The sequence below is a fragment of the Phocoena sinus genome, chromosome 5 (genome assembly GCF_008692025.1).
Source record: "Phocoena sinus isolate mPhoSin1 chromosome 5, mPhoSin1.pri, whole genome shotgun sequence".
In the NCBI taxonomy this organism is placed as follows: Eukaryota; Metazoa; Chordata; class Mammalia; order Artiodactyla; family Phocoenidae; genus Phocoena; species Phocoena sinus.
Window position 1 is genome coordinate 32,005,981 of NC_045767.1, and position 23,075 is coordinate 32,029,055.

Below are 23,075 nucleotides of genomic sequence, written 5' to 3' on the forward strand. Positions count from 1 at the left end.
CATTATCAGATAAATGCAGTTGAAAACAGTATTAGAGTTTGAAGTAAATCTACAAAATTTGTCTGTATCTTCGAAACACATTATGTGCATGATATGGTAACCGAAAAAGTAATTAGTCCCTAAGTACTGAAATGCTGAAAATTCCATTCCACTTCCTTGCTCTTTTTTGTATAAGGAGAAATGCTGTTTCTTCTAATTCCCTGTGCCCCTCCCTTTCATTCCTTAACTTCTTCAAAAACAGCCTAAGGGGTTGGCAGTAAATTGGAAGAAAATAAGAAGCAATGTTAGTGGAACAGATAATTCCTATTGCAAAATGGGTCAGAGTCGTCCTTGAAAGAGAACAGTAAGAAAACGTAGTCACCCTTAAACTAGATGCTAATACTTATGGGGGGAGGGGACACGGGAGGGGAAGGGGCCTGGACGAGAAGGCAGCAGTGGAGAAAAAGACCCCGCCGCGTGCCCAGGGAGCCCGGGCCAGCCTCCAGAGGCCTGCCTGGATCCACAGCCCCAAGCTTCGCGCATGGCAGTAACTCCGCAGCCTCAGCACAAATGCTACTTTAATAGCAGCTGCTCCTCAGATCCTGTAATGAGCCCCCCTATTAATGGCAAGTTGCCACATTTCAGGTGCAAATTATCTACAGTGACTCCACCTCCCTGGTACCTAAGACTCTAAGCAAGCAAGCAGAAGCAGCCCAAACAGGATCGCTGGCAGCCCTCCCTGGCCACTTTCCTCCACCTCCCAGGTTTGAGGTCAGGAGGTTCAAGGCTACTGGAAGCTGCTTTTTAATTTTTTTTTCAATGGTGTGCTAGTTTCTGCTGTATAACAAAGTGAATCAGCTTTACATATACATATATCCCCATATCCCCTCCCTCTTGCGTCTCCCTCCCCCCGACCCTCCCTATCCCACGCCTCTAGGTGGTCACAAAGCACCGAGCTGATCTCCCTGTGCTATGAGGCTGCTTCCCACTAGCTGCTTTAATAGGTCTGATTATAACACACGGGAGCTGTGCCTCCCCTGGTGACAATATCAAGGCCCCGTTACCTGGAGCTGAATTCACCCCGGGAACAGTGGTCAGGGCATATTACAGCGGCTCCTGTGGGAAACCAAGCTTCTAATAGAATTCCACATCCAGCCTAGACAAACTGACCTGGACAAGACAATATGAACATGGGTGGCTCTCCCCTCCGTGGTCTCATCAAGCTAGTGGTCTTTAGTGCTGCCTTCCCAGTCTGATGCCTCTCTCTACACTACCTATCAGCTACGGCACAAACAAGTAAGTGACATTCCACAAACTTAACAGCCCTCCTGGACATCACTGGTCAGAACACAGGGCTGCAAAGAAACAAAGCACAGGGGCCTTCCTAGATATTAGGTGCTGTTTCTTCCTTTGGCTCTGAAAGGAGAGTCTGGCCAGAGAAACCCAAGCACAAGGACAACCCTCCACCCTGCCACTAAAATCTATCCAGTGCAATCCCCAGTGGCAGGGAGGATGCGACTCACAGAAGCAGGGCTGAGGGCTGGCAGAGCAAAAGCACGCACGCACAAGTAGACACCCACTGACCTCCACAAGTTTCATCAGGGGCACTGGGTTGAAGAAATGGAGCCCGGCAAATCGGTCCTGTCTGGTGGTGGCATTGGCTATGCTTGTGATCTGCAAAGAGGAAGTGTTGCTGGCAAAGATTGTGTGTCTGTGGAGAGAAAGACAGTAGAGTATTGAAATGAGTCCCATCTTTGGAAACAGTCAGGACTCCTCTCAGGTGCAACACACAAGGTGACTGCTTACTGCCCAGGTCCTGTCCTTTCCTGACCCTAGAGGAAATCAGGGAAAAGACACAGCTTCACACAAGAGGCTGAAGTCAAGTGACCTGTTTCATTTAAATTTTGAAATTTTAAATTCAAAAGTTACCTGTTCCAAAAGCCTACGTATTCTTTACCAAACCTTCCTTAATTTTAGGGAGCAAAATTTCTCCTGGCTACTTGCATTATTTAATTCACACAGTATGTGAGAAACAAAAGGAGGCAACAACGTCAGTCACAAGATGAAACTCCAAGTGAACAAAGACTAAGGAAAAACAGGATGCATCACAGACACTCAAAATAAGCAAAAAACTGTGAAGAAACACCTGAATCCTTAACAAGAAACATCTGACATAAACATGAACTACAATCTTTTCCCCTCAAGTGAAAAGCTTTACTTTTCCATTGACTGGGAATTCAAAGGAAAACAGAAAAAAACCAACATGGTCCAAAAGAAGTTTTAAGGTTATACTAGTAGACTTGGGGAAGGAAGGATACACGTATACACATGATAAACGTAGTTCAAGGCATTCTTATTATTATAAAATCTCCTTAAAAAAGCAGTACCATCTTCTTTTGAGTATATAAAATATTAAATTATTAATTTAAAAAATCCATACTGACTTAAACCCAATTTAATTTTTTAAGACCTCAGTAAAGTGGGGTGCCAAAGGCAGGACAGGCAAATATTTAAAGAGACAGGCAAGACTTACGAGCTTTCCTACAGCACCACCTCGTGGATAAACGTACACTAAATGGCCTAATGCTAACTACAACCACAAGGGCCTAGTCACTGCGCAGGAAGGGGAGTGGTTCCTTATGACCAGATTGGGGGTTCCTGCTTGCTCAAAAGGCAATACTACAATCTGCCTGAAATCAGGGGCAAGTGGGAAGGAGAAGGGAAGGAGAAGAAACTAGTAATTTGGGAAGAGGAGAGAAGAGTGAGGTGAAAGCAGCTGGTGTGCTAGGTGGTGGCTACCAGAGGCTGAAGGAGGACCCTTCGTGTGCTCAGCCCAGGAAAGCACTTCACTTTTTTTTTTTTTTAATTTTTGTTGGGGTATAGTTGATTTACAATGTTGTGTTAGTTTCAGGTGCACAGCAAAGTAAATCACTCTTTTTTAGATTCTTTTCCCATATAGGCCATTACAGAGTACTGAGTAGAGTTCCCAGTGCTACACAGTAGGTCCTTATTAGTTTTCTATTTTATATATAGCAGTGTGTATGTGTCAGTCCCAATCTTCCAATTTATCCCTCCCTGCCCCTTACTCCCCCACCCCATAACCATAAGTGTATTTTCGACACCTGTAACTCTATTTCTGTTTTGTAGATAAGTTCATTTGTAGCCTTTTTTTAGATTCTACATATAAGTGATATCATATTTGTCTTTCTCTGTCTGACTTCACTCAGTATGACAATCTCTAGGTCCATCCATGTTGTTGCAAATGGCATTATTTCATCCTTTTTTATGGCTGACTAATATTCCATTGTATATATGAACCACATCTTCTTTATCCATTCCTCTGTTGATGGGCATTCAGGTTGCTTCCATGTGTTGGCTATTGTGAATAGTGCTGCAATGAACATTGGGGTGCATGTATCTTTTTGAATTAAGGTTTTCTCTGGATATATGGCCAGGAGTGGGATTGCTGGATCATATGGTAGCTCTATTTTTAGTTTTTTAAGGAACCTCCATACTGTTCTCCATAGTGGCTGTACCAGTGTACATTCCCACCAGCAATGTAGGAGGGTTCCCTTTTCCCCACACCCTCTTGAGCATTTATTGTTTGTGGATTTTTTTGACGATGGTCATTCTGACCCGTGTGCGGTGATACCTCATTGTAGTTTTGATGTGCAATTCTCCAATAATTAGTGATGTTGAGCACCTTTTCATGCGCTTTTTAACCATCTGTATGTCTTCTCTGGAGAAATGTCTACTTAGATCTTCCACCCATTTTTTGACTGGGTTGGTATTTTTTTGATATTGAGCTGAATGAGCTGCTTGTATATTTTGGAGATTAATCCCTTGTCGGTTGCTTCATTTGCAAATATTTTTTTCCCATTCTGAGGGTTGTCTTTTCATTTTGTTTACAGTTTCCTTTGCTGTGTAAAAGCTTTTAAGTTTCCATCAGGTCCCATTTGTTTATTTTCGTTTTAATTTTCATTACTCTAGTAGGTGGACTGAAAAAGATCTTGCTGTGATTTATAGATCAATGGAACAGGATAGAAAGTCCAGAGATAAACTCATGTATCTGTGGTCATGTAATCTATGACAAAGGATGCAAGAATATACAGCAGAGAAAAGACAGTCTCTTTAATAAGTGGTGCTGGGAAAACTGGACAGCTACATGTAAAAGAATGAAATTAGACCACACCCCAGCAATCCCACTACTGGGCATATATATACCCAGAGAAAACCATAATTCAAAAAGACACATGCACCCCAATGTTCACTGCAGCACTATTTACAATAGCCAAGTCATGGAAGCAACCTAAATGCCCATCGACAGACAAATGGATAAAGAAGATGTGGTACACACAATGGAATATTACTCAGCCATAAAAAGGAATGAAACTGGGTCATCTGTAGAGACGCGGACGGACCTAGAGACTGTCACACAGAGTGAAGTAAGTCAGAAAGAGAAAACAAATATCGTGTATTAACACATATAAGTGGAATCTAGAAAAATGGTACAGATGAACCGGTTTGCAAGACAGAAATAGAGACACAGATGTACAGAACAAATGTATGGACCCCAAGGGGGGAAAGTGGTGGGGGTGGTGGGGTGGGGGTGGTGGTGTGATGAATTGGGAGATTGGGATTGACATGTATACACTGATGTGTATAAAATGGATGACTAATAAGAACCTGCTGTATAAAAATAAGTAAAATTAAATAAAAGAAAATTATAAAGAAAATCAATATAAAGCAAGATGCTATTAAAAAAATAGATAAGAAGCTGCTGTATAAAAAAAAAACCACAAAAAAATAAAGCAGATTCTCAATCTAGTCCATTAAAAAAAAAATAAAAGCACACAAAAATGACTGCAAATAAAAACCAAAACAATGAAATTAGAATACACCCTAACACCATACACAAAAATAAACTCAAAATGGATTAAAGACCTAAATGTAAGACTGGACACTATAAAACTCTTAGAGGAAAGCATAGGCAGAACACTCTCTGACATAAACAGCATTTCACTTTTACAGCACAAGAGCACTGACCTTTCTCAAACAACTTCTAAGTTGGCCAACTTAAAGGCCAGCTGGAGGGGCTTGTCATTTCCAAAAAAAAAAAAAAAATACTTTTTTTAAGGTTTAAAATTCTAGTTTTCAAAGTTTCTTGCTTTTTGGTCTGGGGAAAATAATATAAATTATCCTGTCACATAATATAAACCATCCCCCATCACAGAAGGCAAGGAGACCCTCTGCAGTAACAAGGAGTGGCTGACATGCCCTGAAGCACAGCAGCAGGGTCTCCACAATCCAAGGCTGTGCTAGCAGGGGTTCCACACCACCCTTAAGAAAAGAAAGGGCTATCTCAAAGGTGAGGGTTACACACTCATCTTTGATGAGTGTGACATCTTTTTATAGGACATTTGAAGGGCAACTCATCTGCAAAAAGGGGAAACAAAGGCACACTGACTGGAGAGCACGTTTCGTCAAACAATGAAGTTACAGTCGGCCCTCAGGATCCACAGGTTCCGCCAACCCGGATCAAAATATTCCCAAAAAAAAATTCCAAAAAGCAAAACTTGGACTTGCTTGTGATTTACATAGCATTTACATTGATGTGGACCATTTTTAAAAAGTCTTTACTGAATTTATTACAATACTGCTTCTGCTGTTCATTTGTTTTGGTTTTTTTTTGGTCCGCGAGGCATGTGGGATCTTAGCTCCCCGACCAGGGATCGAACCTGCACCCCCTGCACTGGAAGGCAAAGTCTTAACCACTGGACTGCCAGGGAAGTCTACATAGCATTTACATTGTATCAGATATTATAAGTAATCTAGAGATGATTTAAAGTATATGGGGGATTGCGTAGATTACATGCAAATACTACACCACTTTATGTAAGGGACTCGAGCATCCTCAGATTTTTGTATTCCCAGGGGGTCCTGGAACCAACCCCGACAGATACAGAAGGAAGACTGTACATCAGGGCCCAGTGCCGAGTGTCTCCAACCCAGGACATTCCCAGCACACGTATTACCAGAAGGAGAAAGATGTCTCCTGCCGACAGACCTCCACCGCCACCTCTCCCAATCGACCAGGCTGGCTCTGCTACTAACAGTGTCTCACACTGCCTTCCTTCAACACAAACACGATGTATGCACATATTATCTTCCACAAAAAAGCACACTCTCACATTTTCCTTGAAACACTTGACTCTCTAGGACCATCTTTTGTTTTTCCCTTTCTGATATTCACATACCAAAAAACTTTCCTCTTAAATGCACTAACAGAAAATCAACAGCACAAGCATGATGGTCACTGGCAACACCCCCAGGTGTGAAGAAGACTAGAGGGGGTGGTGGACTGTGGTGGAGGAGAGCCCATCGTGCTTTGTCAAAAGGGGGCAGCCAGGACTCAGCTGGGGTGGGCCATGGGCCCTAAGGAAGCTTTTCATCTGCATGTCTTATACTGCAGCTAGGGAATTTGTGCTCTCTTCCAGGATGCAACTGTTTTATCAGGGCTTCCAAGTGGATCTTTATCACTAGAATATATTTTCGTCTCCCATTATAAGGATCTAACTGCAAAACTAAGCAGTAAAGTATCTCAATCAAGCTGTTTTATCAATAAAAAAAACACAGCAACAACAATTCAGCAAACATTCAATAAAGGCGGTGATCTAAAATGAAGACGAGAGTGTGGAGAAGGATGGCTGGGGCCAGAAGCAAAGTCACATCTACGGCGTGCCTACTACGGGTCCTGTCACGTGTCACATCTGTTTTATGACATAACTTAGGTGAAAGAGGCTAGTATAGTGCCTGACATACAGTAGCTCTCCGGAAATGTGAGCTGAGTTACATGAGTTTCCCAAACAACCCTGTGCAATAGGTACCACTACCCCTATTTCACGGACAGAGCAACTAGTCTTAAGAGTTAGAACTGGGAAGGTCTTGGAAATTATTTACCCCTAACTCCTGAACTCAAATTACAGATGATAAGACTGAGGGCCAGAAGGGGTTCATGACTGTCCGAGGTCAGAGAGGGAAGTGGGGGGGGGGCCTGGCACCAGGTCCCAGGCCACCTGACTTTCCCCTAACAGTCCTTCCCTTACTCGACGCTGACAAAAGAGGGCAGTCAGACCCGTCACTGTCACGAGGGAATGACCAACGTTCCAATAAAGACCAAACTACTTGACAATACTCCCTTTTCTGGGGGTGGGTGTTTTACTGACTCAGAGGGCTCCCCGCTGACTTGGGAGCCAACGCCCCTACCAAGACAGCCTTCTGTTTCTGTAGATGGTGCTGCAGCCCCTAAATGCCCGTGTAAAGCACGTGAGCATGCTGGTCAGCAGAGTGACACACAGGTGACAGAAACACAGGCCTCTTCTCTGTCAGGACAGGGCCTCTCTGGCCACCAGACCGTAGAGCTCTAAGGGCTGACAACCCAGCAGCCTGGTATGCAAGTGTTTCTCTTTAGCCGGTGCTCACTGGTGGCTGCCTAAGAATTACTGTTGTCATATAATCTTATTTGACTTTGAGTCCCAACCAAGAAGGGTGAAGCGTGGCCAGGCAAACCACAAGAAGAGCATGAATGAATACATCAGGTGTCAGTATCACCAAGAGCCACACGCAGAACTAGAGCTGCACATGTGCACAGCTTGCTGACACTGCACAGACGGCCCTGAGCTCGGCGGCCCTGTGCCTGACCTGCATGAGGCTGGCTCTCCTCTCCCACGCTTTGCCAGGAAGCTGGGTAAGAACTCAGTGCGCCTTAAAGGCTCCCAAGAGTGTTGTGATTTAACCCACAGAAAGCTCAAAGCAGGAGGGTCCTAGAAAACTGTGTGGACAGAGAAGCATTCCCTTCAATTACATCATTCTGTTGGTTCCACCCAAAAGAGGGGACACACCAAACTGCTCTGAGGTTGCTCAGCAGACATTTAAGGACATGTCCGAGTGCCTCCATCCTCTGGCCTGGGAGGGTCCAAGACAAAGACGCTGCAAGAGATGAAGGCCTGTCCCTGGATGGGCCCTCCACTTCACATGGGAAATTCCACCCTAATTTGGGGACAAGGATCAGATCAGGGCAGCCCAAGCCTCGGGAAGCAAACTGGGGGTGGAGGATGGAGAACAAAGGAAACAGTGTCAACTCTTCTGGAAACAGCTGTAGGGTAATAAAAAGTCTTAGTGTCAGAAGACTCCTTCCCAGGAGAAAAGCCCAAGCGCCCAGGAGGAAGCCCCCAGACCCTACAAGATCTCCCAGAGATCACGTACTCGGCAGCAAACTTGTCCAGCCTCTTGAAGAGCTCGCTCTTCACCCTCAGATTCTCTACGATGGCCTCCACCACCAGGTCTGTGCTGTGGACCACAGATGCTGCATCCATGCTGGTCAATATGCTGCTCAGGGTCTTCTCCATGAACTCATCGCCAGCCTAATGCAGTGGAGTAAGAAGAGAACAGTCACTGGGCTCACTAGAAAATGGTGTGTGACTTGCTGCTAAGGCGAGAGGAGAGAGGAGGGCGAGGATACCCCAGACACAACCTGAATGTGTCCTGAAATTCTGAGAAATAAAACTCCCTGCGTTTCTTCTTAGGGCAGACAGCATCTCAATATACTTCTGGACACCAGGGCAAGAATCAGCCTGTGCACAATCCCAACTGCTGGTCAGCACACTGTCGTGTGTCAGTCATCATCTTTCAAGCTCTCAGTCAGCTCTGCTCCAGTCGCTAAACTGTTTGTTCACAGCACCTGTGTTGGCCTGTTCTATCTGTTCCGAGTGAACAGCCAGCCAGCCATGTACTGTTCCATGACGGGCTTCTTGGAAGCCTGTAATTTGTCTTCCAGAAAAGGGTAAAGGCTGAGCTCAGCCCCAGCCATGAGTCTGAGAGGCAGTGCTGACTATATCCCTCTAGTAGGAGGCAGGGAAGAGCCCAGTAAGGGCAGGAGCGAGGAGTAAGAAAGCTGAACTCAGCAGTCGCTCATCAAATAATGATCGCCCAGCACGTGCCGGCAACGGGTGGTTCAAAAGCACGCCAGACACAGTCTCTGCTCTAAAAGAGCTCACAGTCCTGTCTTTTCCTCATCTGTGCCTCCAGGTTTCCACAAAGAGACCTCGGTTAGGGCAGAAGCAGACAGTGCCCCTATCAGCTGCCATTTTACTTCAAAATGTAATTTGCCCACGAGGATTCAAAATGGTCACAATCAGCTAAAGGCATCCAAAGTCATCAGGAAATAAACAACTCTCAGAGCCGTTCAACAGAAATATAACGCAAGACGACAGGTGATTTAAAACAACTCTCAGAGCCGTTCAACAGAAATATAACGCAAGACGATAGGTGATTTAAAATGTCTACTCGTTGCACTTTAACAAGCAAAAAGAAACAGGTAAAATTAATTTTATTTAACCCCAATATTTCTCATGGACTATTTAGTGATTATGTTATTATACTGGCCTAAAGTTAGGCCTATTATACTGGCCTAAGGTTTCAATTCAAACAAATTGAAAAAGCAAGCAAAGGCGAGAACACCCTTACAAATGTGAAGTGGTCAGAGGACAGGTCTTGAGGACATGGCCGACAAGAAATTACCTTGGGGTTTTCTGCAAACTTCTTCTTGGCCACTTTCCGAAGGCTTTCCTCAATTCCCTTTCTAGATTTTGCCAGGATGTCCTCTGTTTGGTCCACCAACACTACTGTGTGGCCAGTTGCTGCAGCAACCTGGAGCAAAAAAAAAAAAAAAGCAAGAAAACATAAAAGTTAAAAAAAAAAACAAAAACAGTAGATGGGCATTCCCTGGTGGTCCAGTGGTTAGGACTCGGCGCTTTCACCACTGGGGTGCAGGTTCAATCCCTGGTTGGGGAACTAAGATCCTGCAAGCCGTGTGGCGTGGCTCAAAACAAAAACAAAGAAACAGTAAAGTTTCATATTCTACATGAACTCTAACACCATTCTACTCAAAATACCGAATAAACATAATAAGCCAACAGTAATTAAACACACACTTCTTACTTCTTCCCGGGCACTGCTCTAAACCCTTAACACGATGACAATTCTCCAAACAACCTTACAAGGTTAAGAAATGTGCCCACGGTCACACAATAGGTAGCCCGCAGAGCTGGGATCTGAATCAAGATTCTGAAGGCCACACTGTAACCACTACCCCGGGCTGCGCTGTCTAACACAGAAGCCACTAGCCACACAGGACTATTTAAATTAACTGAAATTAAGTAAAATTAAAAACTCAGCTCCTCAGTTGCACCAGTCCTATCCCAAGTGTTCAACAGCCCATTCACAGAGCACCTACTCCCTCCCCAACCACCTTGCTTTCTTAGAGCTGGCCCAGCTTGTGCAGACTGACCCATGGCTCATCTCCGCTGCAGTCCTTAAGGCAGCAATGGGTAAGACTTTAACAATGGTGGCAAAAAGACTCATGTCCCCAAGGGCTAATTAGTGACAAGACTCCCAGGAAACTAGGTCTTGTCATCAACCAATTTAAAAGGAAAATTCCCCTCCCGTCCCCTTGCCCATCTTGGTTAAATCCTGAGGATACGTTTAGTGAAGCTGCCCCAAGTTCACATGGAGCCAGACTAGTTGAGCCATAATCAATGACAAGTCAAGTCCTACCTACTTCATCACAGTTTGCCAACAGCTTTGGCAAAAACTGTGGAAAAGGTAGATACATTTCTTATTTCATATTACAGGTAGGTGTTATACTCAGTTCAAGCCATAAGTAATAGGACACATATGGCCTAAAACAAACATCAATGATGCAAGATAACAGCACAACTGAGATGCCTCTCAGGGTCTGGAGAGACCCCACAGAACCACTGGCTTTGGAACGTCTGTGGACCAGTGGTACGTAAAAGAGGGGCAGGTTAGCAGAAACAAACCTGCCCAGAGATGACAGTAAAGAGTAGTTCTAAACCACCATCATGATGTGATTCTGGAAACCAGGCAACTAAAAACTCAAAGTTGAAAACCAAAGAGGAAAAGAAAGAAACAGAAGAGAAAAACGCAAAGGAAAAAAGGTTCATATCCCAAAGAAAGATTTCCAAGGAACACTTCTAAAAACGGTAAGACAGGTTTTAGATGGAAGTTAATTAACAACAGCGTCTCCCTGAGAACGTTGCACTTAGGACTGCGAGTCTGAGCCTGTGGGGCCTGTAGGCCGCATAAGCACCGCCAGCGCCCCAGAGACTGGAACCGAGAAAAGGAAACACTGCCAGGACCGGAAGGTCTGACAACCACAGCAGGGCAATGGGGGTAACGGAATGAGTTATCTTGACAAAAAAACAGAGGAAAGAAGCAAACTTGCCCTGTCGGCACAAACACAGGCTGCAGGCAGCAGCAGGTCAAAGTAAAATAACACCCCGAAAGCTAAACACACATCAGTCCAGACCAGGTTTCTCCCTAAGTAACAAGAGACCAAGGCCCATCTGGCCAACACCTCAAATCACTGGACACAAATCTGAACCTCCAATTCAATAAATTCAAACTAAAAAAGCAAGAGCAAGTTTAGAAACTGTGCAGGAAAGACCACACTCTGAGACTGTTATCTTTAGAAAGGCTCTTGGCTGGTGTCTGGAAACGTACATTTGGAGAGAGTTCCTGCTCGCAGTATCTAAACTGTGCAATATGGTTTACACTCACAACTGCTTTCCTTCTGAGAGTCTGAAATTCTGGTGCTTGCCAGGAAGAGGGTGCCTATGTGACCAGCCCCAATAAAGATCCTGGGCTCTGGGTCTCTAGTGAGCATCCCTAGTAGACAACATTTCACATGTGCTGTCACATCTTGCTGCTAGAGGAATTAAGTGTGTCCTGTTTGAGTTCACTGAGAGAGGACTTGAGAAGCTGGCACCTAATTTCCTCTAGACTTTGTCCCACACGCCTTTTCCCTTTGCTGGTTCTGTTCTATATCCTTTTCCTGTAATAAGTTATAGCCACCATGGTGATGACTCTATGCTGGTCCTGTAAGTAAATCACCAAACCTGGAGAAGCGGGGGGAATTTGGTGAGGAACCCTGACACAGAAAACTAAGAAAATAAATCTCAAATTCCAGATGCAGTTGGTGATGAAACTGAACTGCTATGAGGCAGGCAGCACTGGGGGGCAACAGCTGAAGGGAGGTGTGATGACCACTGGTCGGGCACCTCGTCTGCAAGGTGGGGCAAGCAGAGGTGCTGGCTTGGGGACCTTCCCTTTTTGTCTTGGTTCCTCTGTCTGACAGTCCGTCTGGAATAACACAAGTGGTTTTTACCTTGCTCCTCTTAACCTCTGACCTAGGTCATCCTTTCAATAGGCCAGACAGGATTCCTCAGGTTCCCCCTTTTGCCCAGGTCCCAATCCACTCTCCCGCACTTCACCTCCAGCATCACTCGGGCTTTTTTGCTCCTCAAGGGGTTGGGGAGGAAAATTCAAGTACATTTGGAACAAGACAGTGCCAAAGCTGAAGGGAATAGAGACAAAGAAAGACAGCAAGGGACTTCCCTAGTAGTTCAGCGGTTAGGACTCTGCGCTTCCACTGCGGGGGACACTGGTTTGATCCCTGGTCGGGGAACTAACATCCCAGAAGCTGCAACTGGCGACCAAAAAAAAAAAAAAAAAAGACAGCAAAGGCAGTGTCTTTCTTTAAAACTTTATAATCCCACTGAGAAAACATGAAGAAAAAAACACTCAACAATACAAAGCTCCATATGTGGGATGTCAAAGAAAATTAAAACCACATGGTGAAGAATTCTGTCAGGTAACAGATCTCAGAAAGCTGGGTAAGAAGAGTACACCTGGAATGCACCATCTTCCCAAGGAACAAGGTATTAACCTTAAAGAGGTGGAGCAGAATAAGTGAAGGAGGTGGTATCATGCCATCTCTCTAGAAAGCCTCTTTCAGAGTTATTATAATCGTGTTTGTGACAGTCACAGGGCATTTTTGGTTATGTGGCAGATAAGCCATAACGCTATCCTTATGATTACTTTTTTTAAATTGCAAGCAGAACCAAACCTAGAGAGGAAGCAACCCTCAAAAATTCAAGTGAACCAAGAGAGACTTACAAAAACACTAAAATTCAACTGGGAAAAACCCTGGCCAAAAAGCATTTTCAGCCTAAATGCTGACTTTCCACTCCTATCCAAAGTCCTCTGATAAACACCGCCAGCTACCCACCCACACTTCCCCACCCCAGTCCCCCGCCCCAGCCATAAGGAGACACCGGGCAATTCAGTCACTGCCTTGCTCATCCTGGCGTCTAAATGAGCACACTAGAGATGATACAGTATGTAGACAGCAGCCAAAACCAGCTATTAAATCAAGGCTCTCTAGGCAATGTTCCAGAAGAGCAAAGTGCACGTGTCAAATGACCCATGTCAAAGTTACTGAGGGTGTAAAATTTCTGTTTACTTTCTCATCTCAACCAGAAGATACAGGATGTGCAAGGAGGGGCCGAACCTCAGAGAGAAAGAAGACAGATCTTCCCCGTGTCACTGATCACATCCTCACTCTGCAAAACTTCCCTCAGCCCCACAGTGCCTCAGTGGTCTGAAAGAGGCTGCTCTTGTAGAAACTTTGCTCAATTTTTTTCCCTACCTCAACTGACTGCAGAATTTTCTACAATTTTGGGCTCTCCAAAATGCCTAAACTGGTATTTCTGGTGTAGTAAGAAAGCAACAATTGTATACTCTAAATGGTTATCCGTTTAACAATTTCTACTTCAGCTTTTCTTACCTTGGTTAACTCATAAAGCTTCAAGAAAATACGAAGGAAATCTTATGGTAGAGTCATTCCACAAATATAGTTAGAGAAGGACATTCTGGTTTAAACCCAAAGTGGATATGGTTAGTGGGGAGTTCCCTGGCGGTCCAGTGGTTAGGACTTGACACTTTCACTGCCATAGCCTGGGTTCAATCCCTGGTCAGGACACTAAGATCCCGCAAGCTGTGCGGCACAGCCAAAAAAAAAAAAAAAAACCCAAAATGGATTTGGTTCGGACTGAGTAGAGAAAATACGAGTGAAAGAGAAATTTACATTCTTGAAATATTTTCCATCTCATGGTGAAGCTCTTGGCCGCATAGCAGTAAATTACCGTTACAGCACAGCTTCAAATGATTTCAAAGAAAGCAGTTATTTTCATCCTACCCACTTGCAGAGAGTAACCCAACCTAATGCTAAAGTTCCTTGCAATCATTTCTTGCAGACATACCCAAGAGACACAAGGTTGGCAGTATCTTGAGGGCAACTTCCTGTCCTATTCATCTTTGCAAACCCCAGTGCCTGGTCCATGGTGGGCACTCAATGTATATTTGTTGAATAAGTAAATGATCAAACTACATCTAGCCCACTGCCTGGTAATGTATTAGATGCCTGATAACATTTCCACAGGATGAGTCTAATGTTCTTTGATTCTATTCATCTACTCCAAGTGGGGCTGATATTCCTCTCCTACTCTGTGTGTCTAAACGGGCTACCACTGGGATAGAGTCAGGATGCAGGCAGCCTGTCCCTTGCCCCCCTGCAATCCATGTCCAACCTGAAAGCTGCATGACTCTCATCCCAGACTGGCTCAGTAAGCTGATGTAACCTTAAGCATGGCCAGCAGTCAGATCTTCATTCATGGCTTCAGCTACACGCGGGTTTGAAGGCAAAAACCAGAAAAAACAGAACAGGAAGTGCTGTGTTTTTCTTGGAAGCCAAGTAACTGTACTGGGGTATACAAACAATCTGGACAGCGGGGAAGCTGTCAAATAGCTTGGATGAAAAAAATGCAGATTATTAGGAAACGCTTTCCACCAAATGACCAGGGGCCACAGACGAGAACTTTGGCCTCTCCGAGGTGAGCACTTTTGCTCCCCCACGCCAACACCCGCACTCCCCTGGGGTGGAGGGCAAGCACCATTTAGAGTCCCGTGCTAAGCACGGCTCTACGTGCGCTCCCTTTACTACTACTGCCTCCTCGTGGCTCAACACCGTGTCACGGCTGCTCCAGGCCCTGGGACAAGGTGAGGAACAAAACAAATCCCCTGCTCTCAGAGAGCTTTCACTGCTCATAAATTACCCCGTTCGGTCTGCACAACAGCCTTTGGGGGAGGCACTGTAACAGTAAGCAAAGTCTGGATGCGATGGGGCTTTGACGCTAGGGCCGCCTGTATCCAAGCTCACGTGCTGGCTGTTCCTGACCCCGAAAGGCATGGCTGGGTCTGAGGGGAACAGTCTGAGACAGCTCTGAGCTGGGCAAGGGCCAGACTCTGGAGCCCGTCTGCCAACTGTGAGACAGAAAAATTCCTTAACCCCCAGAGGCTGTCTCCTCACCCATAAAAATGGGCAGCAGAGCTGTTGAGAGGATTAAAAGAGTTACTATACACTAGGGACTGTGCCTAGCATATCACAACAGCTTAATGATTTTACTCTAGGCAGGCCCCTTCCTCCTTCTGCAAGGGTCCAAGGCCTAATGCTGGATCCAGGTACAGACTCCAAAGGTAAATTACTTTATTTTGCTTTTAAAATTACATCTTCTGATCTCACGACTTGTTCCCTTTTTGGTTTTCATTTTCAGGTTTCCTCTTCTGTGTCCTTCCATTTTTACAAACAGGCTAGGATCTCTCTTCATTTAAAAAGAATGTTTAGGGGGCTTCCCTGGTGGCGCAGTGGTTGAGAGTCCGCCTGCCAATGTAGGGGACGCGGATTCGTGCCCCGGTCCGGGAAGATCCCACATGCCGCGGAGCGGCTGGGCCCGTGCGCCATGGCCGCTGAGCCTGCGCGTCCGGAGCCTGTGCTCCACAACGGGAGAGGCCACAACAGTGAGAGGCCCGCATACCGCAAAAAAAAAAAAAAAAAAAAAAAAAGAATGTTTAGGGACTTCCCTGGTGGCGCAGTGGTTAGGAATCCTCCTGCCCAATGCAGGGGACACGGGTTCGATCCCTGGTCCGGGAAGATCCCACATGCCGCGGAGCAACTAAGCCCATGTACCACAACTACTGAGCCTGCGCTCTAGAGCCCGCGAGCCACAACTACTGAAGCCCGCGTGCCTAAAGCGTGAGCTCCACAAGAGAAACCACTGCAATGAGAAACCTGAGCACCACAACAAAGAGCATCCCCCGCTCAATGCAACTAGAGAAAGCCCGTGTGCAGCAATGAAGACCCAACACAACCAAATTAATTAATTAAAAAAATAAGAATGCTTAAAAAGCAGGGGGGACACCCACAAGCTTCCTTAGCCACCTGAAGCTGACCTTCGCTTCACCACGGAAGTCTTTCAATTACTGGGGGGGCACAGTGGTATGTGGAGCGTGAGTTCTAGAACTGGACTTCCTAGATTGAAACCCTGGCTTAGCCACTTACTGCATAACTTTGGACAAGTTATACAGCCTCTTTATCTATGATTTCCTGATCTGTGATAAGGAAAACAACAGTGCCCATTTCATAAGATTGTTGTGAAAATTAAAGAAGTTAAAGCGTTTAAAGTGTATAGACCAATGCCAAGCACAAAGAAGGTGCACAATGCTTGTTAGATGTCACTCTCGTCACTACACTTTGCACTCTCACTTTCCTCCCTGAGCCATGCAATTCCTAAACGCTAGCGGTGAGGCTTCCTCCATCACTACTGTGGTATGAATGTACAGATAACTTATCAATGGTCTTCTAAGTGCTAAAGCCAATGCCTGTTCTTTGGCTCCATATTCTACTTTTCCACAGCCCTACACACTGCCAGCTAAACCATCCTTTTAGAAACTCTCCAATTTCTTATCTCTATTTTTTATCCGTTCCTTTTAGCCATATTAATTCTCTCCATCTTCTCAGCTTTTGAACAGAGGTATCCTTCAAGGTTCTGCTGTCAATATTCTTTTTCTCTGTCTTTATAGCCTTTCTTTCTGGAATCTTAATCATTCACATAATTCCAGCTATGTATGAAACCAGCATATTCTGTCCTAAGCTACAGTCAACACCTTGACCCTAAAAACCAATTCTCCTTGACCTTCATTAATACTACCACTATCCTGAGGGTCACAATTTGCTGGACAACACTTTTTTCTTAACCTCAACCCTTACTTACGTCCAAAGAAATTATATCCACTATTCAAGGCCCATTTCAAAAGCTACCCTCTCCATGAAGCCCTTTTCCAAATGAATGTCTTCTTTCCTCTGTTTTGAAACCTTAGATCTAGACTTTTACTGCTGTTATTATGCTGCTTCACACCAAAGTCAGCTGTGTCATGTGGATCTTTGTCTAACGATCTCTGCTCTTGGATCTGAATCCCTTGATAGCAGACACTCATCTGGTCCCTGTGTGCCCCAGCACTCATCACTTGCACACGGTGGTTGTCCAATAAATAACTGCTCAGTACCAGGTGCCTAGAGCACAGTGACCTGAGCCCGTGCTCTCCTCCGGCCACACACTTCTCCCTTACGCTGCTTCATGGCTCCACGACCCTGCCCTTAGGTTCCCTCCACCAGAAAGCACCTCCGCCTCACTGTTGCCTGGGGGACTCCAACTCGTCCTTCATGATCCAAGAGAGGCCCTCTCTCCTTTAATGAAAGCTTTCCCAACCTCTAGCAGAGGTGGTCACTCCTTTGTGCCTCCGATTTACAGATACAGCAGGTCTTTCCTGCAGGACTCCAAATACAGAAAGAAAATAGAGTGCGGAGCTGGTGAGAGCCACCAGCTACCAATGGCCACTCAGTTATGTAACGGTAGCCAGAACCCAGGATGTGAATACAACAGAGAAATCAAAAACAAATGGTCATAAACAATTTCATGTTGTAAAAAATCTCACAAATTTCAGAATAAAGGTCATAAACCAATGAGTATTTAGGAGAAATTCCAGATGTGAAAGATAAATTAAACATGGAAAAGCTGACCAACACCAACTCTTGATGATGACTCAAAATAATACCTAGAGACCTTTTCAAAAGAGCTGCTGTATCATCCACTTCTTCAGAGTCTGAAGCAGCTGTTACCACAAATCCCAACATAGGGTAGTTCTGGCACACTCCTAACTGCAATCCAGCCAAAATTTCCAGTAAATATAAATTTCATATACATATATGTGGTGCAATGTATACATATGCCTTTTTATAACATGTACTTTTTTAATGTTCCTTTTCCCTCACCCTAAGAAGATGTATCTTATATGTAATGTTATATCTTAAGTGTCTAAAAGCCATATCTTAAGGTATTTAAACCACTAAAACTTTCATCTGTATCAGGTGACACCCCAGATATGATAAGCAGGCGATCTGTGCCTTTGTGACAATTAACTGTTCATACTTGTGCTCCTTCCTCTAGACAGTGAGCAATTCAAGAGCAGCAGCCACATGTTACCTTCAACTGCCCCAATGCCTGGCACAAAGGGACACAATATTCATGAAAAGAAGGCATGAATAATAGCTCTATTTTTTAAAAGCGTCAATTTGTAAATTATCTTAGGAATAAGTTCTCAAGAAATCATGACTGGTTTTGCTACTAGAAACTCTTTATAACAAATTTTACAAACCAAGTTATTTTAGAATTATGAAAAATCACTCTTAGTTTGAAAAGGATAGGAAGAAAAAAAGAGTTAATAACTGGAGGCTTTAGTCAATTACCAAGTGAAAAAAATGCCTGGTATTTTGTGAGCAGTCCAACCGTTTTCTGGCACTGGTGGAGATGCCAGGCAAAAGGGGAACTGGAGGGCAACCGCCGTGTAATATGACCACCTCTATAATTTCAAAACTGGATTTATGCTTAATTTCCTCCAGCATGTCAATGTGTCCTGTACCATTTATCAAAGGGGCTGTGGGCACACACTGCCCCTTTGACGGACAGGATGTGTCCGTCCATCCTGTGAGGGACACGTGCGTGAGCCAGGTCAAGGATGACCACAGACATGTGACATAGGTTCCTCTTCAGGTTTCTCTTCAACGTATGTTTCTTCTCTATCACAGAAGGGAGAAAGTGAGGCACCTTAATTTCTCAACTACTGCAAGGTCAGAGATTGGCAAAAGTATTTACTGTTCAGCTTTATTAGCTACAGATGATCAAGATCCTCTACTTTTAGAGCAGGAAGATCAGTGTGGTGGCTTTCACACTTTTTAGCCATGAAATCCTTCCTCATAAGAATGTATACAGAAGAACAATACATAAAGCATGGGTCAGGGAAGAGGGGTTTGGGAACCACCAAGGAGATTCACTGAACTCCTAACCCTAAAGTCTATCAGAGCATAGTGTAAAAACCTCTGATCTATTCACATCTGTTAGGATGGCTATTATTTAAAAAACAAAAACAAAAACAAAACCATAAAATAAGTGTTAGCAAGGATATGGAGAAATTGGAACCCTTGCACACTGCTGACGGGTAAAACAGTACAGCCACTGTAGAATATGGTATGGCAGTTCCTCAAAAAATTAAAAATAATTACCATATTATCCAGCAATTCCACTTCTGGGTATATACCCAAAAGAAGTGAAGCAAGACTGTAACACAGTTACAACCGTAACACAGTTGTAGAGCATGTTCATAGAAGCATTATTCACAATAACCAAAAGGTGGAAGCAGCCCAAGTGTCCATCAATGGATGAATGGAAAAACAAAAGGTAGTGTGGACATGCAATGGAATATGATGCCATTAAAAATATTCCAATGCAAAATTATTCCCTAAAAAGGAAAGAAATTCTGACACATGCTACAACACAAATGAACCTTTAAGATTTTTAGGTGAAATAAGGCAGTCACAAAAGGACAAATACTGTAGGATTCCTCCTATAGGTAGTATCTAGAACACAGTCAAATTCAGAGACCGAAAGTAAAGCAATGGCTGCCGGGGGCTGGGGGAAGGGGAGATGGGGAGTTATTACTTAACAGGCATGCACTTAAATGCCACTGAACTGTACATTTTTAAATGATCAAAATGGTGTCTTACTTTATGTATTTTTTACCACACACACACAAAACCTTTAATCCAACACAACACCTTCATTTTACTGAGAAAGAAACATTAACTAAAGCAAAAAAAGTATTCACCTAAGATCACATACAGGCACTAAAGTGTTCTATCCAAAACATAATTCTGTAAAAGGCACTTCTGTCTACATTACTAACTCCATTAAACTTTTCAGTGGCTCCCAAGACCACAGAATAAAAGTTCTTGCATATGACATGCAAGGTCCTCCAGGAAAGGGACCCACCTCCTCTCCAGACATGCTGTTCACCGTCGCCTGAGACTCTAAGACCACCACAAGGCTCGTAGTTGCCCACACCTGCTACTACTGCCTCTCACCTCCAGGACTTTGTACTGCCCATGCCTCCTCCCCAACTTCCCCTCATTAACTAAGCCTGAGTATCACTTCCAGATACTAAGCACTTCCAGATACTAAGCATCCCCACCCCAAGATTCTCTTCATCCCAGGCATGGCATCTGTGTTCCTGTAATACCCCTGCATACCCTTACCATCCACCCACCATGGTGTGTGATGACCATCCGTTTAAGTGCTGTCTCCCCGACTCCTGGATTCTGACTAAACGTCATTCTATCTCTGTCGGCTGAATAGACCCTGCCTGGCTGGGGTGGGCCCTCAGGAAATGTTGACTGAACAAATACATCTGGTGGGAAAAGCCAAGATGCGATTAGGTCTCCTGAAGGTCCAAGGCTCTCTTCATAGGGTTGCTTAGGGCCTCCCCTCATAATGTGAAAATAACTATATTGGAGTTCCAGTTCATGACAGTACAGTAGGAAGATCCTGAACTCACGTCCTCCCATAGACACACTGAGTCTACAGCTACATATGGAACAATTTCCTCTTTTAAAAAACCTAAAGAGGGGCTGAGTGATGACTACACATCAGGCAAAAGAGAAGAAAACCACAAGGTGGGTAGGAGAGGCTGGGATACAATCTCATCATAAACCCCATGCAGGGAGGGACCTTGGAACCTGGAGCTTCTCCCTGAAGAGCAAGGGGCTTGCACCCACATCAGGCATCCCAACTTTTGGGTCATACACTTGAGATGACCCTCCAAAACTTCTGGCTTTGAAAACCAACAAGGTTCATGTCCCAAGACCCACAAGACTCTAGCAATCTGAGAAGCCACTCTTAAAGGGCTCACATGCTCAGGTTCACACACCCCAGGGCCCAGCTCAGAGGCAGCTGATCACACCAGACTTAAAATAAAGGAAGCTGACCTGCTATATTAAAGCATCAGCCTGAAGGGCAGGCATCTAATTTCACACACACATCTAGAAGCCGGCTGTAACACTCTCCCGGTATGGAGACCGGTAGGCACCACCTCTGCGCTCTCCCTGTGCCATTCTCCAGAGCACCAGTGTCTCCTGGTGGGAAGCTTCTGCACGTGTCTGGTGCCCCAATTTTTGCGGCCGCTGCTAAGCAGTGCCTCTTGATTGCCTGCCTCTGGAGGCTAGGCGAGTTTGCATTCCTGGCCCCGTAGGACTGTAATAATTGGTGTCACCCAGAAAGGAGCTCATACCCATCTGGCACCCCAATTTTTGCTACTGCTGCCAGGGGACACCTCTACATCGCCTGGTTCTGGTGGTCAGCGGGGTTTATGTTCGTGGTTCCCACAGGACTGTAACCAACAGAGAAAGTTCTTAAAGGGCTACCAGAAAAGAGCTTATACACTCATCCGGTGCCCTAATTTCTGTGGCTGCCACTTAGGGAACACTTCCAGATCACCTGGCTCTGGTGGCCAGAGGGGCTTAATGCCTAAGGTTCCAAGGACTGTATGTATCTAATTACTTTTAAAAGCTGATGCCTGAGGGCCTGGCTTCCAGGTGGCCTGAATCTAGATGCTGAGATTCTTCCCTTTGGGACATTAACAGGACTTGGCACATCCTCAACTACAAAGAGCTGTTAAAAACATAACAGGGTACTTGGATAAGCACAGAGGTTGGAGACAATCAGGAGCTGAGGCAGGGATGAACAACAGGGTTCACCTTCTACGTGAGGTCACTCCTTCAGGGCTGGGAGACGTGATTGTTCCATCTACCGTTTAGAGTCAAGCAAACTGAAGAAACAGAGGATTATGTTCCAAATGAAAGAACAAGATAAAACCTCAGGAAAAAACCATAAGAAAGCAGAAACAACTAATGTACCTGATAGAGTTCAAAGTAGCGGTCATAAAGATGTTCACCAAATTGAGCAGGAGAATAGATGAACACAGGGAGAACTTCAGCAAAGACATGGAAAATAAAGAAAGTACCCAACAGAAGTCACAGAGCTAAAGAATACAATAACTGAACTGAAAAAAAAAGCTGTAAGGTTAAACAGCAGACTAGATAAAGCAGAGGAATGAGTCAACTAGAAGACAAAGCATAAAACTCAACCAATCAGAGCAGCACAAAGAGAATGAAAAAAAGTGAAGATAGCTTAAGAGACTTCTTGTACAACATCAAGTATACTAACATTCACGTTACTGTGTCCTAGAAGAAGAGAGGGAGAAAGGAGAACACTTATTCCAAGAAATAATGGCAGAAAAATTCCCTAACCTGGGGAAAAGAAACAGACATCCAGATCCAGTAAGGCCAAAGAGTTTCAAATAAGAAGAACCCAAGAGACCCACACCAAGACACATTATAATTAAAATGTCAAAAGTGAAAGACAAGGAGAGCTGCCCTGCAGATGCCGGACTTGCCGGCACCACGGGTACGGCTGCCCTGCTGCACCTGTGACGCTGGGGCAGAGAGGAAGCGGCTACTTCTACGCTCAGTGCTCAGAAGAGTGGGCGCTTAGGATGCTTTGTAGCCGGACATCACCAAAAGCTGCGTGAGAAAGCACCTTGTTTCCACGTGCACTTGCAGTGGGAGCTGTGCGCAGGCCCTTGAACACTTTGATATTCTTTTTCTTTATAAAATAAGGCTCGTCGCGAGAATTAAATGAGATATGTGTACAACCACATGGCAAGCTTTGGGCACAATGGGATTGACCAGGAGAGGGTCTCCTTATTGGAAATGATTGTTCTGTTGGTCTGTCTGGCGAGGACTTTTTAGGAATCCTTGGGCAAGTGTGACATGCATCCCTGGCTGAGGGCCGCTGAGGTGGTATCAAGGCCCTGTAGGGCCTCCAGGCCCTGTTCAGAGCAGGGTCCTAGGTGGGGGCAAGGGGGGCCCAGAGCCACCTGGTCCACAAGCA

The 23,075-nt window shown here is 44.8% G+C and overlaps 1 protein-coding gene and 1 non-coding gene across 3 annotated transcripts in view; one reads left to right on the forward strand and one right to left on the reverse strand.

Moving 5' to 3' along the window:
* Positions 1-23,075, reverse strand: part of HADH (hydroxyacyl-CoA dehydrogenase) — a 47,726-nt gene that overhangs the window by 14,450 nt on the left and 10,201 nt on the right. For both annotated transcript variants that reach the window (XM_032631879.1, XM_032631880.1), the window contains exons 2-4: positions 9,559-9,687; positions 8,245-8,402; positions 1,564-1,690 (exon numbers count right to left, since the gene is read on the reverse strand). In XM_032631879.1, the coding sequence (XP_032487770.1) occupies positions 1,564-1,690; positions 8,245-8,402; positions 9,559-9,687 (414 nt within the window). The remainder of the gene's footprint in view (positions 1-1,563; positions 1,691-8,244; positions 8,403-9,558; positions 9,688-23,075) is intronic.
* On the forward strand, positions 22,565-22,698 carry LOC116754833. Its single transcript, XR_004350170.1, has one exon. It is a non-coding gene; the product is annotated as a small nucleolar RNA SNORA43 (small nucleolar RNA).